Source organism: Trachemys scripta, chromosome 8 (assembly GCF_013100865.1).
Source record: "Trachemys scripta elegans isolate TJP31775 chromosome 8, CAS_Tse_1.0, whole genome shotgun sequence".
Taxonomy (NCBI): Eukaryota; Metazoa; Chordata; order Testudines; family Emydidae; genus Trachemys; species Trachemys scripta.
In genome coordinates this window covers 7102104-7119560 of record NC_048305.1, presented here as the reverse complement: position 1 = coordinate 7119560, position 17457 = coordinate 7102104, and the positions used below count along the sequence as shown (strand labels likewise).

Sequence of the window (17457 nt, the reverse complement as noted above, 5' to 3'; positions counted from 1 at the left end):
ACATGTCCGGATTTTCCCGGACATGTCCGGATTTTCCCGGACATGTCCGGATTTTCCCGGACATGTCCGGATTTTCCCGGACATGTCCGGATTTTCCCGGACATGTCCGGATTTTCCCGGACATGTCCGGATTTTTGGTCCTCAAATCCCCATCCGGGGTGGGGGGGAAGCGGGGGCATTGCCAAAAAGCCGAACATGTCTGGGAAAATACTAGTCCCCTGCTTACCTTAGAGCAGCTCCGGCAGGCTGCGAGCTGCAGGCGGATTCCCCCGCAGCGGCGGCTGCTGCTGCTGCTCCCCCCAGACACCTCAGCTTTGTGTAGCTGAAGATTCGCGCTGCCCGAGCGCTACCGGCTTCACGGTTTGCCGGGCAGCCCCCAGACCCTGCACCCCCTCCCGGGCGCTTCCCCTCCCGGGCTCTGGCTGTGCTGGGGAAGCGCCCGGCTGGGGGTGCAGGGTCTGGAGGCTGCCCAGCAAACCGTGAAGCCGGTAGCACTCGGGCAGCTGTTTCGCGTGGCTGGGAGGGAGGAGGGGGAATGTGGGGCACTCAGGGGAGGGGGCGGAATTGGGGCGGGGGCAGGAAGGGGTGGGGCCAGGGCCCCGTGGAGTGTCCTCTTTTTTAAATATGGTAACCCTAGTGTTGGCAGGCTGTTCAAACTTCCTGAAACATGCAGCGTGGGCAGTAAAATTTTCCACTATGCACCATGGTCAAAGGTGCTAGAATGGCCACATTTCAGGAGAGTGTGTGGGAGTCTGGGATATGCTTGGTTTGACTCCGGTCTGTGTGGATGCCAGGAGTCCCAGGTTCGAGCCCAGGTTAGAAAATTCTGAACACAGGGTTAATAATTAGCAGGTCATATGCTCAAGTCCTGGGTTCTCTAACACAGGTCAGCGGATTCCAGTCCCACTAACCCTGGGCTTACAATGCGAAGTAGACATACGCAAAGGGAGATTGTGGAATCCCTATCACTGGAAACTTTTAGGAACAGGTTAGACAAACAACTGTCTGGGATGGTCTAGGTATACTTGGTCCTGTCTCAATGCAGGGGACTAGACTTCATGATCTCTCAAGATCCCTTTCAGTCCTATATTTCTTTCTATGATTCTGAGGCCTATTTAGAGCATGCCAAATATTTTTAATTCTCTTTTTGACTGTGACCACGTTATTAGACCATTACTATTGCCACACACTTTCAAGAGGGTGACTCAAATGTAGGGCTGGATGTGAAATGGTGCTGGGGCCTAACCACATCCAGTATGATCGAATTGGGAGGTGGGTAGGAGAAGAGAAACTGTCTTTTGCTGGCGCACAATTTTTTTTTGTTGGCCTGCTTACATGTCGGCAGGATGGATGTGGGGGTCTGCCATATGATTTTGGCAGGGTCCAAGAGTACCTCATTAATAGGGAGGACTGCTCTGGACAAGGCAGAAGAATGTAAGATGTCCAATAGTTTGTGACTCGGTCGCCTCCTGTAGTGCCTCTGCCACCCGCTGGGCCAGGTCCTGAAATAGTTTGAAGTCATCTGCCATCGATGGTGGAAGGAACATCACCGTTTCATCTGGTGATGACAATGAGAAATTAGCCTGAGGGGTAACTTCCTCCTTGGTTTCAGCTTCTTGTTCCTCCCTCGTTAGTTCAGGGGGCTCAGATGCCCTCGATGCAGCAGCTGAAGGAGGATGTCTCCTCAGTTGCTGATAGGCCACGTTAGAGCTGTGGGAGGCAACTTTGTCTTTGAGCCTGTCAGGGAGGGGCCAGGTGGTTGGTACCAAGGCTGTCCATGCAAGGGAGGCTGTGGATCAGGTGGATGGTATGGTTGTGGTCCATGGTGGAATTGGGCACCATATGGAGAGTGAGAAGAGCAATGGAAGACCAAGTCCTCTTGCTCACTTTCTGATTCAGTGGATGAGAAGGGTAGTGCATGACATGAGGTTGTTGGTGAGACAGGAGCTCTCTGTGAACTCGGTAGCAGGGCCCCAGTACTGACCAGAGGCAAATCCAGCACATCCGACACCAAGAGGTCCATCGCATAGCAGAAGACTGGTGGTGCCGAAGGGGGCATCGGTAACCAGTGGTGGTTGTCGGTACCGAGATGCCTGCACCAAAGGAGTCAGTAACGTGGACCTGGTAGTATGGTCCGTCCGTGCCTGGCGTGCCACAAGCAGTATGATGTTCATGTCCATATCACAGGTGCCTTCCCCAGGGCGGATTTTCTGTGTTTGTCGCACCAGACAGTACGGATGGTTCCTTGCTTGTGCCCATTGTGTTCTTAGGCAACCCCACATGCTCTGTTGGGGCAGTATCACGAGAGCCCTGGGTACTGTATTTAGAAAGCTTTGGGGCAGTTGGTACAGACAATCGAGCCAGAGATAGTCTTTGCCTCAATCAGGGGTCACTTTGGGGACTCATGGCCCTTTTCTTAGAGCCATCTCTTTGGGCTCACCTCCCTTAGAAGTAGAGGGTTGTGGTGAGGTTTTCCGCCATCTGGGGTCCTGGTGCAGCTTGGATGATTGAAGGGCTGCCTCTATGAGTAGGAGTTTGAGCCTCAGTTCTCCATCCTTTCTGGATCTGGGCTTCAGTTGCTGGCACAATCCACACTTCTGTGGGATGTGCTCCTCTCCCAGGCAGCAGACGCCCTGAGAGTGTCCATCAGTCACTGGAATAGATTCCTTGCACCTGAGACACTTCTTGAAGTCTGGAGAGCCAGAAATACCCTGTCCAAGGGGGGAGGGGGGAGTCCCCCCAGACAGGGGATTAAGGAAAAATGAAGTCTTTGTTTTGAGCAAGGGCCAAATAAAAGATAAATGGAGTAAAGAAAGAAAAGAAGCTTAAAAAAAAGCTAAAGATTAGCAATTCTAAAGAGATTAATGATCCGCTAATGAATAGCTAAAGCTCCATCTCTAGCCAGGGGCAGTTGAAAAGGAACTGAGGAGGGTTTGCCTGCACAGTGCTGGTTTGCATCGTGGGGGGACAGTGCATGCGCAGGCTGAACAGACACTGCTACCAAAGTTCTCCGATCAGCAGTGCAGGGTCGCAGATGCAACTGCAGTAGAGCACCCATAGGGACACTACTTGGGGATACAGCAGAAAATACTTTATTGCACTGCACAACAGTTTATAACACTGGGTCATTTTTGTTTAGAGTTCCTAAGGAAGGAATTTCTCACTTTAAATAACCCCATATACATTAATGAGCAGATTCAAGAAACTAAAGAATAATCATAAGGAGATACATTCTTTCTTTAGGATTTTCATTATATCCTATTACACACAGCTCTTGAGCAGTTAACTTTAAACTTCTCAGGCTAAGAGTGATGGATATCTAAAAACCTAGGATCTACTTTCTCAGACTAATAATTTGAAAAAGTCAATCACACTTCAGTTTGTGGCGCAATAATAAAGAACGTGCAATGACAATCAACTAGAATAACTTATAGTATCAAATAGTATTCCTTCCTGTTTTTTGTATGGAGATTTTCTATGACTGTTACTCATCATAGCAAGCATCTGCTAGATAAAATTTTCCTCCATTGGTATACACTCTTTCGGAATACAGGGTTCGTTGTTACTAGCATAGTATAATTACTACATATATGATCTGATAGTTAACTACAGCAATATATAAAAAATAAAAACATCTAAATAGAGAGAAGCAAGGGGCATCTTACCTGGTTCCTGTCACGTGCATTTGTGTACCTGATCTTCTGGATGAAGTAAAATATTAACCATGCTGATGAAATTATCATCAAAACGATGAATGATATTGACACAAAGACTAGAGAGCCACGACTAAAATTCTTTGGAGGAACTCGGGCTCCAACTGCTATTGCCATCAGGACAGAGATGTTCTTTTCCAAGTAATTTAGGATCTCCTTTACCTTGGACTCTGTAATCATGACAGCAACAATGTCTCCAGTTCCTACAAGAGAGACAGATAAAAGAAAAATCCACTCACTTTACATCAAAAATTAACATGGCACACTGTTCACACCAAAGCTTTATTACACAGATGTTTGATGACTTGTCTTAAAGGATGCACCTAGCCCTCTTCAATACCTTGTGGCTGTTTAGCATTCATGGCTTGTACTGAAGACAGATCTCTGAATTGTGATGTTAGGTTTCCAAAGTGCTACCATGTATTTGAGTGCTACCAATTTATAGATTGTCAGTGGGTGCTGTTTTTTTAAACTGTGTGTGTATTGAACTAGTGTAAAAAGGTACATTTCTTATCTACATATGATACCCTGCAAACTTCAGCCATAAGACCAGAGCAGATATTTATTCTCCTGGAACTTAAATACTTTTCCACAGAAATCCCACTAGAAATTTTCACTTCTACAGGAAATAAATGGCATTTATTAGGGTTTTTGTTTTGTTACAGAACTTCATAGGTATCATCCATGTAAAGTTCAATGTGTTTTAAAGAATAATTACATCTCTTAGGAAGCCAAGTAATTAAGGGAGAAAAAGTTATTCTCAGTTCTCCCCCTCAGGAGGTACCAGAGTGTCAAGTGGGGCAGCAATCTGTTGGGGGCCTATAAAATATCTGAAGAGGGAGGGAAGCAGCATAGATGTCTACAAAGTACATGCAATTAAACTACCAAGTTGTATCCCTATAAAATTTAAGTAACATAGAGAATATGGTAAACTCCCCCTGCAGTGTCAATGAATCTGATTAAGTGACTGAAGTTGGAAGCTCCCAGCTCAAATGAGCAACAAAATTTCCAGTCAAAGAACTAAATCTGGATATGAAGCTGTTGATCTGGTACCTCGGGGGAAAGCCTTTAGTAGGCTACTATAGTTATCAAAAGATAAAACCTGGAAATTCAAATTTAAGGTCATACTTAATCAACCCAAACATTGTGTATTTTCATATTTTGTAACTGAAGTTACTTGGACAACCACAATTCTGCCCCTGTATCTCTATCTACAGAGGAACCAAAAACTAAGAAATCATTCTATCCATGCAAATAAAAAATGCTACTGTAGTAGCTAGTGCGTAAATTCTACCTCACATGGCTACTAATGAAAACATTGGCTCCAATCTCTTCCCAGAATAACCCATTACAGTGATTTTCACAATTAAGTAACCAGGAAGCAGAAGATAAACAATTAGGCAATTCACTACCGCCCATAAAGAGGGCACTGTCTCTTTCTAATCTGACTGAATATTTCTAGACCAGGAAAAGCCATGGAGTGAAGAGGAGAAAGACAAATCAAGATTACCAATAAGTAATTTTCTCATCATCTGCTTTATGTCTTTCCCATGTTACAGCATCAGGTAGGAAGCCTAGGAAATCAGCCATGACCTTTCAAAACTTCATAATGAGTGGAACAGTTTGGTGATCTGCATAAAAGGGACCTTAGAAGAGGGGTGAGAATCTTCAGGAATGATGGATTATTCTTGGTGTGGTCCATCTGAAGGAGTAGCTAAGGAATAAAGAACTACCCTTCAATGGTCTTGACTGCCTTGAGGTACCAAGTCCTTTTCTCTGTGTGGCCTTTGGAGATAGAGTGGTTCTAAAACTGACTAGTCTAGGGAATCCAGTACTATGAGGCTTCTGTTGACAGCTAAGGAATTCGTCCTGATAGAGATTGCCTTAGTGTACACAGAGTTGAGTGGCAGCTGCTCTGGAAAGATGCAGGGTTCCTTAAAATGGTCTGACTTCCTTGGTGACGCTAAGTAAGCCACTGCAAGAGGAAGGACAGAGCGCTATGGAAGGCGGGGCTCCACTAGTAAAGTAGCCAAAGTAAGTTTCTGGCCAGGTCACTCTGGAGTAAGGGAAAGCAAGGAATAAGTTTGGATGGAGAGTGGGGAAAGAACAAATATCAAGATTCAGCAGAAAGCAGAGGATTGAATGCAGGGCCTGTCAGCTATACAGTCAGAGCTGCTGGCTCAGATTAGACAGAGCCCCTAGATGTGGTGGAAGCAACTAAAGGAAGAGCAGGAAACAGAGCTCCTATAAAAAGAAAAAAGCCCAGCAGAAAAGGTGGTGGGGGTGAGAGTAAGTAAATTAGGAGGCTCAAAATTGCCTCCCCAACAACAGTCTGGAAAGCTGTGTAAATGATGGAAGAGGCGGGAGAGGGAGGAATGCTACAGAGCCCAGAGGGACAGCATGAGGGAAGTACACTTACTTGTCAAGAACCTCTACAAATTGAGAGAATACGTGGCTCAGATGGAGAGACCAATGTGTTTAAAAGAGAACTAGATAAATTCATGGAGGTTAAGTCCATTAATGGCTATTAGCCAGGATGGGTAAGGAACGGTGTCCTTAGCCTCTGTTTGTCAGAAGGTGGAGATGGATGGCAGGAGAGAGATCACTTGATCATTACCTGTTAGGTTCACTCCCTCTGGGGCCCCTGGCATTGGCCACCGTCGGTCAAGAACAAAGCTATTCTCCAGGAAAAAGACAACTGGATTTTCACTAAAACCAGCCACAGGCTGTGAACTAAGGACAGACACTAGATCTAGGATGCAACACTCACAGATGCCAACATTTAATTTAAATGATTCTCATATTTCATATTAGTGTAGCTTTTCCTATATTAAATACAAGTCAGCTGGCCTGGCTGTAAATGTATGGGGTTAATGCGCCACTGAATATCATTACACAATTTTTAATTATTATTTGATAGAGGGGAAACAAACCAAAAAGTGATAAAAGGAACTAAAGAAATAGTGGAACTCAGACCAAGAATTTTTCTCCCATACTAAATTATGCAAGATTAAGTTTTGTCAACTACCAAAATTTTATATTTTGTTAGCTCCCTGGATTATCACAGAGTGATTGTGTTCACTCCTAGTTAATCTAAACAAGATTAAGAAAACAGGCAGACAGATATTTCAAAGAAGAATCCTCATTTTCTTTCATATATTCCACTGTCCCATTAGCAGTCTCAGGTTTACTCCTTTCTACTTTTACTGTCTTCTAAGGCTACTGAATCTTCTTTTGAAACGTATTGGATTGGCCACTGCAGGAATCAGGCTACTGTATTAGACAGACCATGGGTCAGATTTAATCCAGTATTGCAATTTCTATGTCCGTATGTTAATGCTAGCAATAACATTAGCGTCCTGGCACCAAAGGAGAGCTAGTAGATGTTTACTGTCTGACAAATTCTCAGCTGACATCCTGGAGTGTCCACAAGCATCTGATTAAACAAGTCAGTGCCTGGTGAGGACATGGTCAGAGGGAGATAAATGTTTTGCGAATATCTGACTCTTGCAAAACCCATTTTAAAAAAAGAAAAGAAAAAGAAAAAAAAAAGAGTAGCTGACACCATTTAAGTTTGGTGACAACAGTCCTTCCATGGCAGCAACTTTAATAAAAATAACCTGTAAAGTTAGTGTGTGTTACAATGGATTTTAAAAGGGGAACATTCATCTATTTAGTCTTGTTCCTTGAAATAAGCATTGTGCAGTTTTAAAGAATGGCCATTACTTGCCACCATAACTACCTGGTGGCAATCTGCCATCAGGGCATTTGCACCGAAAACCTCCTGACAAAGCTTCTCTCCCCACCTCATCCTACTTATACCACTGTAAGATGGGCACAGTTTATTTCAATGATCAGAGCAGGAAAACATATATAGTGTAGTGAGATGAGGCCCTGAAACAAACCCTTATATCAGAGACCTGGTATGAGGCCTAAGGCCTGAAGTAATGGTCAAGACTTTACTAACATAAAGCAAAGTTAAGCTGTGAGCCAGAGGCAGGCCCTGCTCACAGAAGCTGGCAAGGAAAGGGCTGATGCTGCAAAAAGATACATACCTAAGAGGTAGTGGACACTAGACAGCAGAACATTTGGATACTTGCACATTCCACACAGATAACAAGGAACAAGCTGACCCATCCTAAAGACAGGGTCAAAAGGGTAATATGATGGATAGAGTTGTTTTGTTCGAACCAACATGTACAAGGTGAGAGGTGACACCTTACTGCGTAGAAGGGTTGTACCTCAATACGTCAGGAGTGATGTGTAACTTGTACCTGAGGCGGTCTCTTTGTCTGGCCTAGGGGGCAGTGGAGTGTCCCGCCACTGACTGAGCCGGTCCATTGTCAGGGGGCACATATTCGTATTGTGTCCTGTACAGTCTGTGGGGAACTATTACTGTGCTTTGTTTGACAATAAACCTGGCCAGGGGCCTTCGTACCTTCTTAGAGTCTGTAGACATTGGGGGTTCTCTCAGGGGTCTGCTGTGTCAGCTATCTGCACAGAGCCGGGGCAGCACACAGAGGGAACACACGCACGCAGCCGACTTATCAACATTGAACAGAGCAGAGCACCACACCGGTGGCCGTCTGACAACATATAGTAGCAGATGTAATTATCATAATGAAGTTTTCGGTACTAGGAAACAGTGAGTTTTGGAATGAGATGGACAGTCTTTACAGAAGCCAGATTTCTCCATTCTTGTATTACAACAGCAAAAAAATCCCACGCTTACATGTCATGTGAGTACTTCTGAAAGCATTTCAATACATATGAAAATAATGAAACACTATGCACTGTCCATGGGAGGATCGATCCTTTTATTGTGAAGGACAGATTTCTGAACTAGCATTATACCACTCAGAACAGAGCAAAAACACAGCTCTTGAGCTGAGGGGGTAGAAAATAAATTTGTTCAAGTAATATGAAAGGCTATTACAGATTTAGCAAGAGCAATCACAGATGCTTTAAACATGCAAAGAAAATCTTATTTGCACAAGCATGAAGGCTTAAAGGGAATTTTTCTGAAGTCCCCTGGCCACACCACCTCCACAGCAAGCAAAACAAATATTCTAATGAAACTATACCATATGCAGGTCTATGGTTAATACGACGGGAGGACAAGTGGATTAAAATGCAGATGTTTAGGAAAACCTGCAGACAAAAGCTCTTCATTTATGTTTACTTGATGGAACAGATGTCAGGTACTGCTGTTACTTTGAAGAAGTTTGCCCCTTTCCCCCTACCAACTACTCAAGTTAGAAAATGTTAATGCAAGTACCCAGAAGTATGCTAGGTGCTTCACGTACATGACAGGTCTCTTCCTGCCCCAGAACTTACAATTTAAGGAGAAAAATGAATAGGATAATATAAAGGGTAAGAAATGTATTGCATTCAGACTCATTGCATTTTCATTACAACCCAGTCCTCAAACTTTTATCTTCCCAAAAGCTTTTTTGATATCTAGCAGCCCCCCAATGCTGTTTGCTCTTCAAACTTCATCCACTGCTTTTAACTTTTCATCTATAATTCGATTCTTTTCCCCTCAGGTGAAAGTAACTCCAACACATTAACCACATCATCTCACCCCTAGGTTTATACCCAGTGGCCTCCCACCTTTCTTCACCTCCCTCTGGACAGATGAACAAATAAGATAATTGGTTCTGTTGGCAGTGATGGCTTCCTGGTGCCGTATTCCCCTCACTGCTACTTGTGCTTCAAGCTTCTGTGCATCACATTTTTCAGAGGACATTGCTGCTTCTGCCTCATGTGGCTGAAGGTGGCTAGAAGCGTACATGAAGTATACTATACTTTCAAGCCATTCTGCCATTTTGGTGACACCAAGATCCCACAGCAACAGACTGTCAAGTTAATTCTGATGAACTGTTTTCAAGGCTACACCATTAGGCAAAACCATTTATTGTCCCCCTGGCCTCACTAACCTTTTTCTGAAAAGGTCCCGCCATTGCAGCTCCACTGGTGGTAGCAACGGTTCAAGTAATAGTATGCACAAGGCACCAGACAGCGGCCAACATTTTAACCACCATGTTTTTGACATCTGTGCCACGTTAGTTACAGTGGGAAGACTTTCTGCAGAAATGGCTAGTGTAGACAGGGCCGGCTCTAGGCACCAGCGCTCCAAGCATGTGCTTGGGGCAGCATTTTCCAAGGGGCAGCACTCCGGCTTTTTTTTTTTTTTTTTTCCCCTTGGGGCGCAAAAAGCCGGGAGCTGGCCCTGAGCGGAGGTGAGCTGCAGTGGTGCAGGGAGGGCCGCAGGGAGTTACCCTGGGGGTGAGACAGAGGAACCGCTCCCCCTTAAGCTCACCTCCGCTCCACTGCCGCCTGCTCCCCCGAGCGCGCCACCCCTCTGCTTCTCCGCCCTCCCTCCCAGGCTTGCCGCGCGAAACAGCAAGAACAGGCATTGGACAGTATTATGAAAATCTGCCTACAGACTTCACTATACTGGGGTTTAAAGTTCACAATTGCACTGCTAATGTAAATGTCAGCACTTCATTCAGTTCCTGTTTTTTTTCTTTCTTTAAGAAGGGAGGGGATGAGATTAAGAGGAACACAAATCCACAAAGTAGATGCAGCTTTCCAAAGAATGGCACTGGGAAATCACCTTCAAAGTAAGTTAAAGAAATAGTGTTACATTCCAGTTTAACAAGACTGTGACAAATTGAGGCATTTTCACATCCCCTGCAGATTTACTAGCCTTAAACAGGAATACCCTTCTCAACAGAACAGCTTGTGTGTCTGGGTTTTTTAAGCTTCAAGCTTTCAATACAACTTTCACTGGAATATCAGGAGGATAAATTCATGGTGTGCTGAGCTCAGATAAGGTGAGTACCACAGAAAAAGTTATAAATCCTCTTCAGACCTAAAATTATGACAGGGTTGAATTTTGTTAAATGGTAAAGAAGGCTTCTCTTTTTTACTGCAAATTTTTCATGTTGATTTGGTATGGTATGGTATAGATCGGGTTAATTACACATGGAATAATAAGATGTCAGACGTTGACTACTTAAAAATATTTGAAAGGGAAATCACCTTTTTGGCAACCATTTTGGCATCTGGGACCTGATTTTTGCTTCTGTATATGCTAATTAGGGCAATATCGCTTTGAAATGGGTCCCCATTCTTTTTTGGCAGTAGTTCCTGCAGTTAGGTTACTGCTTATAAATACACCAACATGATGGGAGGGAGGGGAGAGAGAAAGCTATTAATCAAATAACCTGTATCCTAGAGCAAGTTACACGAGTTGGAAAAGAGGACACCCTATGTTCATATCTCACTTCTAGTGATTACTGGTTATATTTCTAGGCATTTTACCATCTCTGTTGATCAAGGCTGGAATCCCCTACCCAAGAAAGCACTCAAGTATGAGCAACCATACTTCCTTTTACACACAAGTTAATGGAAAAGTTATAATTAAGGCTACGATTTTGTCACGGACATTTTTAGTAAAAGTCAGGGACAGGTCACGGGCAATGAACAAAAATTCACGGAAGCCACCTGTCCCTGACTTTTACTAAAAGCATCCCTGACAAAATGCGGAGGGTCCTGCCCCCTGCCCCACTGCATGCAGCGTCAGGGAGCTGTGGCCCCCCTGCTGCCGGTGGGGGCTGGGCTGCTGCAGCGCCCCAATGTCATGGAGATCTCTGGAAGTCGCGGATTTCATGACTTCTGCAACCTCTGTGACATACTTGTAGCCTTAGTTATAATGCTACAACTCCATCTCCTACAGATACTGAAAATAAGCTCCCAATTTCAAACACACACACAAAATTTTAACCATGACCTCAGCAATGTTAAGGCACAATAATTCACTGGATGCCTAGAATTTGTGCCAGTCAGATGACAGTCTGTTATTACAAGAGAGTATGAGATCACTTAAGGTTTTGCTTTTAGAGCAAACAGATGGTAGTCTGGATCCACAAGGTTACGGATGCAGAAATGAGCTAACACAAGAGAGAAGACTTCAATTAAAAGGTTATTAGCAAATATTTCAAACAAACAATTTTAAGCTTTGCTTACTTCCCAACAGTAGAAACTACATTTTCAGTCCTAATGCAAGTTCATTCCAAATGTTTTCAGCACAGTAGACCACGACTGGAGAGAAGTTACAATAGCAGGCCATCGCTGCAAGGAACATCTTCAATATTTGCTTTATATGCTCTCTGCAGTTCAGTAGCAACTATAAAAACTCATTTCAAAAGATTCTGAGAATAACCAGTGGGTCTCCTCACACTAGCCCACACACTTCTTCATTTTCTGTTACATTAGCATTACTTCTTGTTCAGCTTTCATTTCTATGACTAACAGCAACATTCCTTGCTGTACATAGTTGAATTTTCCAGCCAATCCAGTGCTCACCAGACAAGAAGTGGAGTGTTGTGTTTATGGCACAAGATCAAATCAGGAGAGCTGGGATCTAGTCCTAGAACTGCCATTGAGTGTGTGGGGCCTTGGACAAGTCATTTAACCAAATATGTTAAAGAAAGATAATACTTACATACCTGCCAAACAGGAGTAATGCAAGGATTAGTTATAAGATTTGTAAAGTGCTTTATATGTTTAAAGTGCTAAGTGTTGAATATTTACTAGTTCAACAGCATTTTCTGGATGTCTTCTAATAGTGATTTCATTATTGTGCTTATCACAACCTACATTCTTACCTAATGTAGCTTATTTCTTACCTGGGGTAGAATATAATGAACACAGAAAGTAAGGCATGGGGGAGAAAAACAGATCTTAAAAATAAAACCACAATGAATACTTCCATTTTGTTTCTTAATAATCCCCACTTCTGTGTCGCAAAAGTTTACCAGTCTTTAAAGAAATGCCAAAGGGCAGGAAGAGTGATTCAACAAGGTTAAGTAGACAAATTTTTTAAATGTACCATGAAACTCTAAAGACTGGATTTGTGTTCAGACATAGGGTAGTACAAAGCGTTAAGATCTTTAGTTTTGAACCAAGAAGGAAGATAACCTTGTCATTGGGCAGAATAAGGAAGCTAAATAAGGTAGCTATCACTATCAATTAGACTCATGCCTCTGCCCTCAACAACTAACTTCAATATTTTATGTGAAATATTTTCTTATTTCATAGAAAGTTCATATTCATATTTTAAAGCTTGTTGGGGGGGGGGGTAGAATTGTCAATAGAACAGTGTCCAAAAGTTATAGCCTTGGGGCCTGTGATTATTTTTACATCCAAAATCTGCTTTAAAAAAATCTGCAATCTTGATAAATCAAAGTATTAGCTTAATGCAGGCCATATGAGAACAGATTCTTATCAAGATGTTTTTAGTTTGATAACCAAATATTTAATTTCATTCATCCCATAACAGTGAGGTGATGCTGGCAGGCAGCTCCATCTTTGCTATTTCTGGATAGCGGGTTCAATTTGCTCCAAATGATTTTGGAGCCAGAAAATAATGGATGCCTATTGAAGAGATTTTTTTTGCTTGTAGACAACATATCCCCACAGAGAAACTTCAATCAAAGAGTCCCCTCAAATAAGTATAGCTAAGTCTACAATAGGAATGACAAGAGAACAACCTTATCTGAATCTGAAATTGCTACAAACCCATGTGACAAACAAACCCACGGAACTAGGGGGCACTGTATTGCTGGAGGTTTAGTCTGGATAAGAAACAATTCCTGACTGTTTACGGTCATTAACAATCTCCTGGGCCTTTTCACAACGGTAAGAGGATGCAACTTCTCCATCCTCTGAAAACAAGCCAGTTCTACCAGTGGCTACAGGTATTTCAGTGTTGGTTGAAATACACACCACATGAAAAGCACCTTGGTAGTGTCCCAGATTGCTCTCCCAGTCTCCTTAATACTATGGAACAGATTTTCTTGCTTGTCTTAGAATGAAAGAATAGCTTCCTTATGCTCCAAGGTGTGTGCTTCAAACACACTCCTGTTTGGGACTCATTATCTAGTCAGACAACTTCACCTACTGCATGATAGACGTTGATTATGTGCCTCCAAGAGATACAGTGAGAAGACTGCTTTAAATATGATGCAGTTGATGTGTGTTACCAAAATGGTTTTTATCATCAGAATCACACAATATATAAAATGTTAAACGCTATATATAAGATGTGTTCCTACAACTAGAAAAGTTTATTTTTAGCTCAGTTTATTGATCTTAAAGCCTAATCCCATTCTTCAAATTCCACTGGAGGCCTGAAAAGCCAGCCACACCTCTGACCTGTCATCCTGCATCATCTAAGAGACAAGAGTATATAATGAAAGTCAGACCGACCGTATGGCCTTAAAATCATGTTCTCTAACTTCAACAAGTAAAACACAAGTGGAGAAACAAGTTGATGCGAGAAATTTTAAGATGACACTATCTGAACCACTAGGTTTTTGTTTGATTTTTGCATAAGCCTGGCAGACTAGAGTAAAATTCACTGAGTTTGGGAATGAATGGGTGGAATTCTCACTGATCCATGGGGGGAAAAAAAGGCTTTGGTCTGAGTCAATGGACTGTTTATGCTCAAGAGGGTTCAAGAGGGTTGCATCAGCAACCCCCAAACTTATTTTTCTTGTGGATCTGCCATTATTCTACTGGCTTTGGATACTCCAGATCTACAATAAGATAAATTTGAGTGCTTAAAACCTTTGCAGCTTTTTACCAACATGTTTGCACATCCTTTTAAGAATAAATTTTGATGCCTGATTGGAATAATAAACTATAGTATAGCAAGAACAGAGATTTGGTTCAAGCTTCTCTTCATTGTTTCACCAATATCCCAGAATCCTGACCTGAAATCACCACTTTTTTGGAGAGAGGATAGTTCTGCTTCTATATCCATTCCCCTTCTTGATGTCCAAGGCTAGGTCTACACTACTCGCCTGAATCGGTGGGTAGAAATTGATCTCTCGGGGATCGAATTATCACATCTCGTCGGGATGTGACAATCCCCGAATCGACGCTCTTACTCCACCAGCAGAGGTGGGAGTAAGTGCCGTCGACGGGGATCTGCGGAGGTCGATTTTGCCGCCGTCCTCACAGTGGGGTAAATCGGCTCTGATAGGTCGAATTCAGCTACGCTAATCGCGTAGCTGAATTTGCGTATATTAAATCGACCCCCCCCCCGTAGTGAAGACCTGCCCCAAGTGCCTGCCAACAAGCATTACCATGGCAACTGCAGTGGCAGCATGAACTTTAGAGACCTGTCAACTCTGAACTTGACCGAGATCCCTAAACAGCCATTAGTGACCTGAAGTCATTGTCATCCACTGCCCGTTTTGCCTTTGAACCAGTAACCAAGAACACACCCATCTTCTCTGATCACATTTCAAAACAAGCATGAATTCTCCTCCATCAACCATTATTCTTTTATCAGAGAATATAATCTGATTTTTATATTTTCCCTTTGATCTGTAATTTACGCTTTCCCGGTTTGGGAGGGATAGGGTAGGGTGTAAGATTCATCCTCTAAAAAGCTACAGTTTTAATTCTAAAAGCAGAATGAAAAGAGTCAAATCATACATCATTGAATGGATTTTCTCTCTCTCTCAAAAAGGGATGCATTATTTATCCAAGGATGCAATGAAGCAATAAGCTTGTTCTGATTACTTTAAAGGCTTAATCCAAGTCTACATTGGATGTAAAGATACAATGCTAGATGTAGTGCTAAGACTTAAGGAGAAAATTTCTGTAACTTTGGCAACACTGAATCAGTAATCAATGGAATTTAATAATTTTATTTTGGTGCTTTAGTTCTCATTTAAATAAATTTTATTTTAAGACGCAAAACAGTAAGAGCCACGATGCAGGTAGCCCTCATCACGAAAAAGCTGATGGAGCATCAACTGAGAAGGCTGGGTCGTATGAAACAATGATACGTGGGAGGTGGTAGTCAGAGTACACGACCGAGACCATGAGAGAGACCCAGAAAAATGTGCTTCAAGGTGCTAAAGGAGAACATGAAGAATGTCGATGTCAGCTTGGAAGAAACACTTGATCTTCAAGAGTTCCTGTCAAGACAAAGAGCCAGCGACCCCAACTAACAACAAGGTGAAGAAGATAATGTAGAAGAAAAGGACAGAAGCTGTGCTAATCTCAAATGTAAAATTACAGCACTTTTACATAGATTTAAAATTATAAAACACTTCAAGATTTACCTGAATTTGAGAATTAATCAGTAATTTAGTAACACTTAAATTTAAGTCTCTACTACACAAGCACATTTTTAAAAAATTAATATTAACACTTTTATTTTACCTGCATTTCCTTCCTATTCCCATGACTGACTATAAAGAGACAGCTACTAAATATTTGCCCCTGCCACATCTTCTCTCTGTGCATTAGATATTATTTGTTCGGCTTGAATAAAAGCAGCAAGCAAAACCACTGATAAAGCTGCCTTCCTGCCAGTAATGTCCCAGCCCTTCTAATATAAACTGCTTTGGGAAAGATGTCCTTCATCTACCCAAGAAAGGTCATTTACCAGGATACGTGGAGATTATAAATATAAATATAAATATAAATATAGGGATATAGATAGGGAAGAGACAACAAAAACACCTGTTGTAACTAAGCTTAGCAGTTTTTTGTTTGTGGATACAAGCTCACTGAGGTCAATACCTCTTTCGCTAGTTGGCCCTGGGAGACAGTGTAGCATTAAAACCTGAACGTCAGAGACTTAATATACTACCAGAGCACATAAAATCAAACAGCTTTTGCTATAAAAGATGCCAATTGTTTTCATTTAATATGATGAAAATATTGATTGGAGAGTGACAATTGATATCTGGCCATCAAAAAGAATTTGTACTCTGCTGAAGAAGTATATTGAGAAAGTGCATATACATGTGTTTCCATAGATTTCAAATGTTTAAATCTATATTCAGCTAGGAAATGGAAAGAATGAGTTGGATGAAATATTTTTCACCATGCCAAAAGAAACTGACCTGAGGGAGGATTGTTTGCTGAAATCCATAAGGGGACAGGTACCCTTCAAAAAGCAACAAAACATTCAAGGTAAATCTTTATGGACTCGGTTTTTATGTGCAAGATTTGTGTATCCAAGCCTTAAATGTTTTGGTTCCCAGGTACCCGAGAAACTACCTCTCCCCACAAGATACCACAGTAGTTGAGATAATATGAGGTGGGAAATGCAAAGGGTCCCCTGGCTGCTATGGAATTTGTTTCAGCAACTGGATGTGGTGATTTTCAGTACATGCTATTAGACCTACACATTTGTCAAGGCTTTTCTTTGCAAAGAGTTGATAGGGAGATGCCAATGATTGAGGCTACAGGGCAAATGGGACTCAGAGTTGCCATTCTGAGTTAGAAAGATACAGGTCTGTGGGCCTAGTTGGAGAATCAAGGGCACCATATTTAGGTCAAGTGAGCTGCCTCATGACATATCTGCTCCTTTGCAAAGGATCCCTATTTCTTTGCAAACAACTCTGACCTCAGACTGACAAATTCACTACACCAAACACATCTTACAGGATATTTAGCTATAAGGAGTAACATGTAAAATATCTACAGAAAGCTTGTAACTTTTCAAGATTTATAATTGTTGCAAGATGTATGTATGGGTAATATTTAAGGAATAATATATTTATATTGAAAGTTTGCTTTATGGACTTGGAATAGAAACTAGTCGTCACCAGGTGACGTGACACAATGCAAGGCTCCGTTGTATAGTTTTGTGCAATACTAAGACTTTCAGGGGAAAGCCATGAGTAGCAACTGCAAACAACTGAAC

At 42.3% G+C, this 17457-nt stretch overlaps 1 protein-coding gene across 1 annotated transcript in view; it reads right to left on the bottom strand.

Annotated features, from left to right (window-relative positions):
• The window catches only part of RNF130 (ring finger protein 130), a 69229-nt gene that overhangs the window by 28194 nt on the left and 23578 nt on the right, over positions 1–17457 (bottom strand). Inside the window, exon 3 of the mRNA XM_034778887.1 lies at positions 3642–3916. Coding sequence (XP_034634778.1) covers positions 3642–3916 — 275 coding nt within the window. The remainder of the gene's footprint in view (positions 1–3641; positions 3917–17457) is intronic.